Below are 14,000 nucleotides of genomic sequence, written 5' to 3' on the forward strand. Positions count from 1 at the left end.
TAGTATAGTGTTAGATGATGTGGAGCCAGGAAGACCTGAGTTCAGATGTGTCCTAAGATAACTTATTAGTTGTGTGACCCTGGACAAGACAGTTAACTTTTTAAACATCTCAATTTCCTCATCTGTGAAATGAAGGTAATAATAACACCAGCCTCCCAGGGTTGTTGTGAGATAATATTTGTAAAATGCTTTATTTAAATACTACTTAAAATATTTGGAGTGCTATACATATACTAGCTGCTAGTACTGTTTTTTGGTTAAACACTTTTAGAATGAACTACAGATGCTCATCTGTTTATACACAAAAACTAAGCTAAAAATTAAAGAAAAAGTTATACAAAAAGTCTTTTATTGGTTAATTTTCATATTAATATGCAGAGGCAAGTGTTTTTTTGAAATAACAAATAACTATTCAATGCATCTCTTTGCTGTATCTTTTAATGAAAATAATTTATCCTCCACCTTATTTGTCTTTCTTCCAGAATTTTTACATAATGTGAAAATTGTGCTAATTCTTTAGATTCTTGCAATTAAGTATTTTGCTCCATTGTTATTGGTTCCCCTCTCGGCCTCACTTCTCATACTTAGAAATTTTAGTGAAATTTTGGCAATTTTCAAAAAATTCAACCAACATCTAGTTCACTTAATGTAATAATGGTATGTTGTGTGAAGCTTCCTACTTTTTGCTTTACTTAACATATTGATTTCCAGATTGTCTCATGATATTATAATTTGCTTTGATTATAGGCAACTTCAGTTCATTTATGCAGAAGGAAATTTTTGAGCAGCCTGAATCTGTTGTTAACACAATGAGAGGAAGAGTCAACTTTGATGATTATACTGGTAATTAATATATATTTCTTAACTATTTAAAGATATTTTAGCTATTGTGAAAGTTGAAGCAGGTAATGTAAATGTCCAGTATGCTTTCTTTTTATTTTTATAATCAGTATAGCAGTGAAGCACAAACCCATTTCTAAAAAGTCCCTTGGAGTTTAAATATATTTTTTGCACTTGAATATATTTTTTAGAAAAATGATAAAAAAAATGAAATAAATCCTGCTCACAAGGAACTTATTATTTGAGCTTAGATAAGCATGCATTTATTTACTTCCTGAAGTCTTAGGGTGGAGAGGCTGCCCTTTGAAACTTGATTAAGGTAATTTTAAGGTAAATAAAAAGAGATATGTTTTTTTTTTAGGTAGTTGGGGTTAAGTGACTTGCCTAGGGTCACACAGCTAGTTAAGTGTCAAGTGTTTGGTCTGAGGCTGAATTTGAACTCAGATCCTCCTGACTTCAGGGCTGGTGCTGTATCCACTGAGCCACCTAGCTGCCCCCAGAGATAGGATTTCTGAGTAGCTATCTAACCAATGGAACTCCTTAAAGGAATGGAGTGATGCAGGCAGAACATATAAATAAATTTTAAAAAGACTTAGGGAAATTTTGAATGGTATAGCCATCAAAGAGAAGTTGGAGTATTCTTCACTTTTCAAGGATCGTGTAAAAGATTAGAATTCTACATCCAACAGCACTTCCTTTAGGGAATAGAATGGTAACAGAATGCTGGACAGAATGAACCAGCAGTCTGGCTTCTGCAGTTGTTTCAATGTTAGTGTTCATATCTTAACTCCTCACCTGGATTGTGAAGTCTTAGATATCAGTACCATGTCTTGCACTTCTTGGCATTCTTTTCAGTGCCCAGCGTAAAACAGGCTCTTATTTGGTGACTGAAGCAATAGGTGAAGGGGTGTGTGTGGAAATGGTAAGAATGGAGCAGATAAGGTAGTGAGTTTTGCACTTAATCTGAAGGATGAGAGACCTGGATTGGCAGCAAACAAACGTTGTTATATACAGAGGCAAATAAATAGAAACAAAATTATTTTCCGAAGGTGGTAGTTATGTTAACTTTTCTAGAGCAGAGCCCTTCTGTGTCCACTAATTTTCAAAGATATCTTTTTTGGTTATGGAAATCTTCATTCAGATGTCTTTTGTCAAATATATTAAATCATCCACAGAGGAAAATATCCTATTTGCTAGAGTAGTCATTCTCAAACTTTTTTACTCACAGCACAATATATATATTTTTTTACCTGGTGAATCACAGCACTCTGAATGTTGGATTTGGCAACAAAGAAGGGTTTGGAGAACCTCTGTATCCATAAGGCAGGCCTTGGGGATTCCTCTGTCTCTCAGTCCCCTCTCCCATCCCTTTCTCCTCTTCTTGCTCTGTACTTAGTGTGGTTGTGGGGTGGCAGTAAATGCACTTGTGGGCAGGGTGATGGAGTAGAGTTTGGATGTGTGGTGCTGGCTACTGGACTAGCAGATGTGATAAAAAAGACAAAGGAGACATCGTCCCTATACCTGAGAATCTTATAAACTATTTCATAGAGACCACAAAGGCTTTGGATAAGGGAGATACAAAAAGTGCCACGTGGCCATTTTTTTCTAATTTTGTTCTTTTATAAAATTTTGAACTTAAAACACCAAATGAAATGAGCATTTTTATGTACAAAGTAGGACAGAAAAGTAGGACAATATTTGAAACTGTGAATCTCTGTGTATATTGCTTAGATTCAGCATATAACTCTCAGGGTTGCCTCTTTTGCATATCTATGTTTCTTCCTTTCTGTTGTCTTTGCATTAAAAAAAATGCTTCAGTGACCTTCTTTCACTTTTGGGGGGCAACCTTATCACTATATTCCTTTCCCTTTCATCCCCCTCTGCACTGAAGAAAAGAAAAAGAAAAATTAATGTAACAAATGCTTACCTTGGCTGTGTTGGAAGATTTATATCTCATTTTCATCTGGAGTCTGTTATCACTCTGTATCAGTGCTCTGAAATTGTGGTTTCTCACTGCACTGATCAGAGTTCTTATATTTTTCAGAATTCCTGTATCAGTTCTTGTCCTGATTCTGCTAAGTGCTGTTTTTCTTGAGGAGGGAAGGAAATCAGCAAATGCTTGAGAGTAGGAGAATCTTATCCTAATCTTAAAAAATGGGTAGTTTTTTCTACTAAGGGACCATCCTTATACCTCCATGGTCCCTAGAATAGTGTCGGCAGAGGCATTGGTTAGTGGGGAGCAGATGTGCCAGTAGAATGGTTACTAGTTTTTTTTTTAACTGTGATGTAAAGCAAAGGGAACAGGAACAGTATGAAGTAAGGCTGATCAAATTACATAGGTTTTTGAATGAATGCTATGTAAGCTGAGGAAATAGATCGATTGGGTTTGAAAGTAGGCATGCATTTAAAGGTTTTTGAATGGTAGAGTAACATGATCAGATCCATGCAGTTTATTTGGCAGCAGTAGGAAGGGTATATTGGATAAGGGAGAGGCTAGGGTTAGGAAGATCTGTTAAAAGGCTCATTAAAGCGTGTAATATTGGTGGTATAGGGAGGGGAGGAATGGAATGGAATGGAGGGGTGGACTACAGATTTGGTAGAAGTGGAACTGGTGGTATTTAATACTAATAAATACTGTTTTGAACCTGATTAACTGGGCAAATGGCAGTGTCATGACAACTAAGTTAAGTCATGCAAATGAGCTGGTTTCTGTTACGGATAATGAACTAATTACACATTTCTGATGCTTGCTAAAAGTATATTTGTAATTCTTGAGAATTTTGAAACTGTTTCCTTGATATGTTAAATATATATGTTATAAAATTAGAATTTTTTTTTCAGCAGAAATAGATTTTATTTACTTGTACAAACCTTGATAGAAAAAAATCTTTTTGCTTCAGAAACTGCTGGATGTCTTCAGTGTCATTTGTATTGCCAAACTTCTGAAATGCTGTCATATGTAGTCCTTTAAAAAATGTAACTAAATCTTTATTTCAGTAAATTTGGGAGGTTTGAAAGATCACATCAAAGAAATCCAGAGATGTCGACGTTTGATCCTTATTGCATGTGGGACAAGTTACCATGCTGGCGTTGCAGTGAGTGGTTTCTTGAAATTTCAGTCTTTGCTAAAAAGAAATGTTATTTTTCTCATTTGTTGCAAAAGTGAAATTGACTCAAGGAATTTAAAAGCTGCTTCAAGATGTTGGAATGGTATAGAGTAATTTAGTCATGAAAAACTGACCATAGAAGCATTTACAGACTAGTAGAATCTCTAAAGTTGGCTTCATGAAGGGCTGCAAAGTAAAATCCCTGCTGCTCTAGAAAATATCCTTAATTCTCTTTTTATCCTTGCCTTCTTTTGAGAATCAAAGAAACTGCAGCATATTTGCCTGGTGGATAAACTCTTTTTACCTCCAAAAAAAAATATGTCCTGATTTTTGTAAGACTTTTTTGCCATATTTTTAATTAGAAGTTGAAATACTACCCTAATGACAATTGGCTTAGAGTTTATTTTTAAAGTGGGGCCATTAAACTGAAAGGATTTTGTGGTCCAAAAGTAGAAGTCAGTTACTAATTGGTATCTTACAACATTAATATTTTTGTGAGTGTTTCTGTTAAATAGTTGGCTTATGGTAGTTGATGAAAATCAAATATCAGCTCATTAGTGTTTCTTCAAAAGCAATCCTGTTCTTTCTAGTGAGATTTTTGTTGTTGTTGTTGTTGTTTTTGATAGAGTTGAGCAGGTAGATGTTCATAGACCTTTTTGCCCTAACAAAATTATGTGAAAACTAGAAAAAAAAGTCTGAGAAGTATTAGTCTTATTCTTCCCTCTGGCTGGAGACAAGACTGTACTCAGACCATTCCAGAAGGAGCAGCTGCTTCAGTGGTCCCTATGATTTTATTGCATCATGGCAGAGGGGAGAAAACATTGTTCCAGTTATAATATAATGCAATAGTTTTCCTTTTAAAGAACAGCATTAATACAGACTTAATCTTTGTTTTGGTAATGCTATATTTAAAATATTGAAAGTTAAAGCAATTAGCTAGTCATCATTTTTCTCCCTCTGTTCACTGAAAAATATGTCTCTTGATTAGTCTGTATTTGAAAGAGTTAGACTCAGGTATTGATCCTCAGTTATTTGAAGGGAAAGCATTACTTTTGATGTATTTTGTACATGTATAGCTTATTTGTAAATAACAATAGCATACTGATGCATGTCAAAAGTAGGAAAGATGGAGGATCATTTTTTTAGATGAAATATTTAAAAACTTTATGGTAGTTTTCCCAGAAGGAAAACCCTGTATTGTTATTGTTAGGGTTTTCTGCCTTATTAGACAGTTCTTATTTTATACACTGCTTGTAAACCTCACATAACTGTGTACTTCAAGGAGGCAGCAAAACCTTAGAGGTGAAACTTTGTGAAATGTAGTATTATTGCTGAGTGATAGGAGGGGAGGTTAATTCACTTTATATATTTTGAACATGAATAGCTATGTTAAGAAGATAAGCATGCAGTGCCTTCCATTTAGTTTGCAATAATAACAGCAGCATAGATGCAAATTTACCAGCTGAATTTCAGCAAAAACCTTTTCATAATTTGTGAATGTTATTGTAAAATAAGCATCATGCTTTATTAAGTGCAGCTAATTATGCACTTCTGTTTGGATCTGCTTATCTTTGTTAGGTGTTTTTCTCAGCTTTGATAGCCTTTGAAACAAAGCATTCAAATAAACCAAACTTCGAATTCAGCCTTACTCTATCACAAAGTATTAAACCAAGATTTTTTTTAAAAATGAGAATTATTCAAACATATCACTTCAATTAAAAATAATGCTAATATTAATTTTTTATTGAGCAGGAAGGTTTTTTGTATCCTTGATAAAATTAAAATCTCTTGAAAAATTTCTTTTTAGTGTATTTTACTATATATATACTACTTTATTAATATATAATTTACAAATAAACTTATACATGGGGGCAGTGTGTTTGCCCAACATATTTTTACTGATAGAGGCACATGTTTCCAAAAGTTTGGTGTAATGACTGCTCTGTACCACAAAAATTATAGGTCTAGGCCTTACAAATCCCAAAACAAAAATTCAAACATTTTATCTTGCTACCTTCTTTGTACACAGTACTCAGTAACTGTTTGATGATCACAGAAACTGAAGGAAGAAAAAAATCTTTAAGGAAACTGAAGACTGACAAAGATCCCCTGAATTTGACAATAAGATCATTATTGAAATCCAGATTCCGGGGGACTGAGAAGTAAGGAAATGGAAAGAGAATGTAGACTATACTTTTGAAAAGTTTCGTGATGGGTAGCAAATTAAGGGAATTGTTTTTAAGAATAGTGAGTACTGTGACAAGTTTTTAAAGGCAGAAATCAAGGAGCCAAGGTTGAGGAAGCATGATTAAGAGCAGACAATTGATGGAGGGCAAGGTCAGAGAGGAAAGGAGAGCCTGCTCTCACTCTGAGACTGGAGGAAAGAGGAAAGAATGATGTAGAGCACAGAGAGAATTAGGTGAAAGGAGGTAAGAGATTTAGACCTATTGTCAATAAATTAGGAAACAAGATTATCTGCTGAGATTGAAGGGGAAAAGTATAGGCTTGGACCTTGAGGAGTAAAGAAAAGATAAATTGGTAAATTCCAAAGTCTTTAGGTAAAAAGAAGTATATTTAAAACACTGCAGGCTATATGACTATTTGATATCTCTCTTACAGACTCGTCAAGTTCTTGAGGAATTGACAGAGTTGCCTGTTATGGTGGAACTTGCCAGTGACTTTCTGGATAGAAACACTCCGGTTTTTCGAGATGATGTTTGCTTTTTCATCAGTCAGTCAGGTACATTCATTTAAGGTTATAAAGGGAGTTTTTGTGATATGTGTGAATTATATGTTTGACGTATGTTGGAATACTTTTAAATTGTATCTTAGTGTCACTTTTAATGATTCCAGCATATTTAGGTGGCACAAGATAGTAAAAAGTACAGTGGTTATTTCTAATGACATGTCCAATGTAGATACCATTTTGTATAAAACTTGATTGGTTTTAAAAAATGCTAGAAGGATGTAGCATCAAGAAAGAGCTAAATTTAAGATGATTCAGAAGGAAAAAATGAAAACATTTATGTGATATATAGTAATATATTATTTATGGAAATAATTTATTTTAGGATAAATAAGGATTTATTCATTTAAAACTTACTTATGAATTAATGCATATAAAACCTTTTATAGCCTTAATCACTATGTAAATGTGAATTATAATTATTGTTTAACATCACAAAAATAAATATAAGAATATACTTGTTGCACTTCTTTTTTTAAAACAGGAGAGACTGCAGATACATTAATGGGTCTTAGGTATTGTAAAGAGAGAGGAGCCTTAACAGTAGGAATTACAAATACTGTTGGCAGCTCCATATCAAGAGAGACAGATTGTGGAGTTCATATTAATGCTGGTCCAGAGATTGGTGTGGCCAGCACAAAGGTAAATTGAATTGACTCATTCTCATGATCAAAATATTTTAGGAATAGATTATGTTTCTTTTTTGAAATTTTTAAAAATTAATTTATTTTGATTTATCAACAATCACTTCTACATGCTTTTGAATTTAAAATTTTTCTCCCCTTCCTCCCCACTACCCTCCCCAAGACGGCACACAATCTGATGTAGTCTATACATATACATTCCTATTAAACATATATTCACATTAGTGATGTTGTAAGTAAGAATTAGAACCAATAGGAAGAACCACCAGAAAGAGGAAACAAAACTCAACAGAAAAAAAATAGCAAATAAGTGTGCTTTGATCTACATTCAAACTCCATAGTTCTTTCTTTGGATGTGGATAGCATTTTCCATCACAAGGCCATTGAAGATGTCTTAGATCCTTGTATTGCTAAGAAGGGTTAAGTTTATCAATATTAGTCATTGTACAACGTGGCTGTTATTGTGTACAGTGTTCTTCTGGTTCTGCTCACTTCACTCAGCATGAGACCATACAAGTCTTTTCTGGGTTTTTCTGAAGTCTGCCTGTTCATCATTTCTTATAGTACAATAGTATTCCGTTGCATTCATATACCACAACTTGTTCAGCCATTCCCCAATTAAGGGGCATCCTTTCAGTTTCCAATTCTTTGCCACAACAAAAAAAGCTGCTATAAATATTTTTGTACATGTGGGTCCTTTTCCCATTTGCATGATTGCTCTCTTTGGGATACAGGTCTAGAAGTGGTATGGCTGGGTCAAAGGGTATGTACATTTTTATAGCCCTTTGGACATAGTTCCAAATTGCTCTCCTAAATGGTTGGATCATTTTACAACTCCAACAATGCATTAGTGTTCCAATTTTCCCACATCTCCTGCAGTATTTATCATTTTCCTGTTTTGTCATGTTGGTCAATCTGATAAATGTGATCTGGTACCTCAGAATTGTTTTGATTTGCATTTCTCTAATCAATAGTGATTTAGAGCATTTTTTCATATGACTATAGATGGCCTTAATTTCTTCATCTGAGAACTGCCTGCTCATATCCTTTGACCATTTATCAATTGGGGAATGGCTTGTATTCTTATAAATTTGACTTAATTCTCTGTATTTTAGAAATGAGGCCCTTATCAGAGACACTGGTTGTAAAAATTCTTTCCCAGTTTTCTACTTTCCTTCTAATCTTGATTGCATTGTCTTTGTTTTTGCAAAAACTTTTCAATTTAATGTAATCGAAGTTTCCATCTTGCTTTTTGTAATGTTCTCTATCTCTTGTCTGGCAGATTATGGTTTCTTAAACTTTTAATGTATAATCAGCAAATAACATTTTGACAACTTATAGGTGATGGCGTAGTAATAATAGTTGTGTAGTCTTAGAGGAAGTAGTTAAGGACAAATGGTGTAAGATTCAAGGATTTAAAACTCAAATATGTACAGAATTTAAATTTACTTTTCTAATTCAATTTAGTACTGTTCTGTGTCTTGGAAATACAAAATAATCCCTGTCCAGAAGGAGCTTACATTTATCTAGGCAACAGGGGAGAGATAAGACACATATAAAGAAGTATGATATATAATAGTATGTGAGATGAGGGCAAAGGGGAGACTCAGAAAAAATGCTCCAGGAATATTTAAAGGAAAAAGTGTTTTTAGTTGGATGGGAGGGAAGGCAGAACAGAAGAGGTGGCAACTGAGCTGAACCTTGAAGAAAAATGAGAATTCTGACAGTACGTTTGAGGAGGGAGTATACTGTAGGTATGGGGGTACGAGCTGTGGAAATGTGCAGAGATGTGGGAGATGACAAACTGAATTCATGAAACCATTAATAGTCCTGTTGGACTGGAACTTAAGAGTGCTTAATGTAGGGAGAAAGGTAACAAGAAATAAAACTAGTAATGTAGATTGAAGCTAGATTATGGAGGGCCATAAATGCCAGATCAAGAAATTTGTCATTTATTTTAGTTGCAATAGAGAGCCTCTGGAGGTCCTAGCTGTAAAGCTAGGAAATTACATGGCTAGACCTGCGTCTTAGGAAGATTGTTTTTGAAGCTATATGAAGGATGGATTGTTTAGGGGAGAAACTATAGATGGTGGAGCCAATTGGGAGGTTATTACAGTATTCCAGATTAATAGTAATGAGAACCTGAACTACAGTGGTGAGTTGAGAGGATGGATGGGAAATTTATTGCAAGATTAGAATTAACAGGACCTGGCAATCAATCAGATATTAAAGAAGAGGCAAAGATGAATGTGAGGTTTTGAATCTAGGTGACTACAATGATGGTGCCACCATTGACAGGAAAACACAAATTTGGAAGAAGGGTGGGTTTAGAGGGGACAAATGATAAATTACATTTTGGATATGTTGACTTTGAAGTGCTAGTGGTACATCAAGGTAGAACTGTATAGTAGGGAGTGGGAGAAGTAGGTCTAGAGTTTGTGAGATTTTACTGCTAAATTATATGTATACATATACATGTATATGTGTATATATATGCACATATACATACATATACGTACACATATACATGTACCTGTATTTTTTTTAGTCACTTGCATAAAGGTGAATCTTTTGGTGTAGGTAGATCACCAAAGAAGTGTCAAGAGATAAGAAGAGGGGCCAAGGTAGATCCTTGAGGAATATCTATGTTTAGTGAGCAAAAAATGGATGGAGCAAAGGACATTGAGAAGAAACTGACTAGAGAAGTAAGAGAATCAAGAGGGCATTGTCATAGTAGGAAAGAATATCTAGGAAGAGGGTTTTGTCAGTGGTATTGAGTGTTAAAAAATTATGTATAGAGAGGTAATGTTGAAAACATGGGCTAATGTCTATTAAAGAGAATAATTCCCGTACTTATTACATTTATAGAGCATCTACTCTTTATAGTATATTTTATGCACTGGTTATAAAACTATGAAAAAACAACATAGACCATACAGTAAGAGAATTTCTAATTACATTTGTAGAAGCAGGTAGATAAGGTATGTATAAATTCCTGTAATGCATATGAAAAATTATATAGGGGAGAAGTCAAATAGAGTTATAACCTGATTATAACTACCTCAGTTTGGTGATTTATGGAATGAACAATATTGATCTAGGGATTATAAAGTTCTAGGATTTTTGAAGATAGGAAATTGAAGGACTTTAGTGCATTACTACTTAATATTTGATGATAAGGGATATGAAGGAGAATACGGGAGGGGTGGGGTATGTATGTGAAAAGATGGCAGATAATTAGTTAAGCAAGAGTCCTGGGACCACCTCCCAGACCACTGATCCTGTTTCCAGTCCATCCCCAAAGCCATCGTCTAGGGAAGCAACCTCTCTGCAGAAGGTACCAGTGATCCTCACAAATTGCTGATCAGCTGCTACCTATAGGACAAGCGACCCAGCAGACCTAAGGCAGCAAGGGAACCTTAGAGGAATGTAGGAAGTGGCCAAGAGCCCAGAAGCCACAAGCCTTGGATGTGGCAGCACTGCCCAAACCACTGGTCCTGCTTTCAGCCTGGGCCCCGTATTGTTCAATGAAGCTACCTCTGTGGTCTGACCACTCCTTCTGTGGGTGTTATAGCCACAGCTACTGAAGACCCTGAAAAGAAAATTCTTGCCACTGAAGTCCTTTGTACTGTCAAATAATTCAATATCATAAGTTGATAGGTATTTTATCATAGAGAATGACATTAAAGAAGAGGCATTAAAATCTTTGCCACTATACCCTCAGAACCTTTCCAACTGCCTTTCAGCTGAAACCTGTCATGTTTGTTTTCTCTTCCGTTAGAATGTGAGCTTCTTGAAAGCAGGGTCTGACTGACTTTTCTGTTTGTATTCCCATCATTTATTTTAGTACTTTGTACTTATTACTTAATAAATGTTTTTTAATTAATTAATTCTTTTGTTCAAAATAGAGGATATAGCTTCTGGAACATGACTTATTTTGAGAATAATTAGATCCAAGAGGGTTATAAGCTGAAAAAAAGGAGGTTTCAAGACAATTATATCTTGCTGAGTGAGATATTATGGAGAAAAGTTATGACCCAGAAAGAGCAAAAGTAAGGTGTGTAGTAATTTGCTGGGGAAAATAGCGTGGATAAAGGGAAGAAACTAGTACTTATGTCCTTAGAGGTCCAAACATGGGGAGATTGAAATACAGACAGATAAAATGATTTGCCAAACATCTTGAAGAGGGAGTAGCAACCAAACTGCTTTCTGTTTCTTAGTTTACTGCCCCACTATTACTGAAACATTGGACAATCTTATAATGCCAAGTTGCATAGGTATTTTTTTCCCTAGCTTAAAAAAAATGAACTTTTTCCAAATTGTTAAAATGTGATAACAAATAGTATTCTTATTTTGTCTTCATTTTAGGCTTATACAAGCCAATTTGTATCTTTGGTGATGTTTGCCCTCATGATGTGTGACGATAGGATTTCAATGCAAGAAAGACGCAAAGAAATTGTACTTGGTTTGAAGGGGTTGCCTGGTAGGTTAATGTGAAATATTATATATTTTTTCATCCCTTAATATGCTCTTTTCTAGGATGTAAGTATGGGTGAAATGTGATTTGTTTCTGAAAAATTTTCTTATATATGCTGGAATGTTAACTTCTGAAACAGTCCATAAAATTTTGCTGCACAGAGAAAGAAATCTCTCCTTTCCCTGACCAAACCATTAATTAAATGAATAAGAACTGTCATTTTTGTGACTATTTCTAATTCTTCATTGTGAATATATTTGTGCAGTTGTGTGTTAATCTTTTTTTTTCTTGGACTTTAATGCTTTTTTCTTTTTTTTTTAAACAGATTTGATAAAGGAAGTGCTGAGTATGGATGATGAAATTCAGAAACTGGCTATAGAACTTTATCATCAAAAGTCAGTGTTGATTATGGGACGTGGATATCACTATGCTACATGCCTGGAAGGAGCCCTAGTAAGTAGTCTGCTTATTTGTTTTGAAGTCAATTTAACAATAAATACATATCTGGAACTAGAGAATTTGAAAACTTGTCAGAATGCTTATATATCTTTTAGTTTCTTTCAAGGAAGTACATACCAAGTGTTTAATGCAGAAGTATATTTTGAACAAGAATACATTGTCATAAGATTGGGCTTTCGAAAAGAGCAAAATATGAACTTGCACGTGATGTATTTTGTTCTTTACAATATACTGAGTGGAGGTAGAAGGCAGGAAAATAATTCATTTTTATGGCATCTTATAGTTTACAAAGCGCTTCGCTTTGAGTGAGGTTTAGGTAATACAAGTAATAACTCCCATATACAGAAGAAGAAAGGGAAGCATAGCTAGCCAGTAAACATAATAGAGATTTGAACTTTGTCTTTTAGGTGTACTTTCCGCTATAACTCATCGTTTCTTTGTGGGCATAATTTAAAATCCAGTTGGGAAGATAAAAAATGAAGCAAGGAAATGAAAGTTACAAACTTATATAGCAATAAGTCCAAGGCAAAATAGGGTGTTTTTCAAACTCTTGGTTTAAAAATTTTTAAAACTTTCAATAATTGAGGATGTAGTCATAGAAATGAATAATTTTTGTGAGTGCTGAATTGTATTCTTACTGCTGATATAGACTTCATTTCTGTTAGTCTTAGGACACAGTTGTTTATCCATACAGCCTATTTTTGTTTTGCATAGCATCTGGAATAAAAATTCATTATTGGTTTAAATGTGTTGTACTTTGTCCTCCCACAAAGCTCACTTATATAATACTTGAGCTTATAATCAATGTGATTTTTAAGCCTGCAAACCCTGCCCCCATTTTTTCTTTTAAAAATATTCTTTTGGGGTGTGGCATTTATTAGGAGTACCCTATATTTGATTTGAAATTACATATTGCTTGCAATTATGTTATTAATTTGTCCTGGACTTGAATTTTATTTTGAATACAATTTCTTGATTATTTCTATCATGATCTTCTGACAGCAGGAGTGTATACTTTAGCTAAGCCTACAGTTGAAACTTTTCTAAATTGGTATGACTTACCAGAGTTCAAGCCCTGTTGGCATATCACCTTTGAAAATTTAAGGTCACCTAGTAGATGCCACAAGATTTCTTTCTATTTAAAACTGGACAGAAGAAACACTAAATGAGGGACTAATGCATCTGGTTCTTTTCCATTAGAAAATCAAAGAAATCACGTACATGCATTCAGAAGGTATCTTAGCTGGCGAATTAAAACATGGCCCACTGGCTTTGGTAGATAAACTGATGCCTGTCATCATGATCATCATGCGAGATAATACATACGCCAAGTGCCAGAATGCTCTGCAGCAAGTGGTTGCTCGACAGGTAAGACAGATGCTGTTGTGCTGCATTGATTGTTTTCATTCACTTTGGAGACAAAAGGTTTTAGGTAATAAAACCTTGTTAGAATTTACTGGCTTATGATCTTTTGTTTGTGTGTGGACTTTCACCAATGTTGATTGCCCCATATCCATGCCTTAGTAGATAGTTTGAATTGCTGAGGTAAGAAAAATTCATTATTTTGTGTTATTCTTCTTATGAATAACTTCTCTAAATTTAGCTGACTTGGGGTTTTCACTTGCTGAGGTTTATTCAAGACCTTTCTAGGGTAGGCTTGCTGACAAAATTTTTAAGAAAACAGTTATCTTTTCACTCTGATAAAGCTTTGTAGGAGGACTTTAGTA

At 34.5% G+C, this 14,000-nt stretch overlaps 1 protein-coding gene across 3 annotated transcripts in view; it reads left to right on the forward strand.

Moving 5' to 3' along the window:
• Positions 1–14,000, forward strand: part of GFPT1 (glutamine--fructose-6-phosphate transaminase 1) — a 56,353-nt gene that overhangs the window by 35,156 nt on the left and 7,197 nt on the right. For all 3 annotated transcript variants that reach the window (XM_020985370.2, XM_020985371.2, XM_020985373.2), the window contains 7 exons: positions 748–843; positions 3,838–3,935; positions 6,567–6,687; positions 7,178–7,335; positions 11,706–11,820; positions 12,140–12,267; positions 13,474–13,641. In XM_020985370.2, coding sequence (XP_020841029.1) covers positions 748–843; positions 3,838–3,935; positions 6,567–6,687; positions 7,178–7,335; positions 11,706–11,820; positions 12,140–12,267; positions 13,474–13,641 — 884 coding nt within the window. The remainder of the gene's footprint in view (positions 1–747; positions 844–3,837; positions 3,936–6,566; positions 6,688–7,177; positions 7,336–11,705; positions 11,821–12,139; positions 12,268–13,473; positions 13,642–14,000) is intronic.

The sequence above is a fragment of the Phascolarctos cinereus genome, unplaced genomic scaffold, assembly GCF_003287225.1.
Source record: "Phascolarctos cinereus isolate Bilbo 61053 unplaced genomic scaffold, phaCin_HiC Scaffold_2;HRSCAF=192, whole genome shotgun sequence".
NCBI lineage: Eukaryota > Metazoa > Chordata > Mammalia > Diprotodontia > Phascolarctidae > Phascolarctos > Phascolarctos cinereus.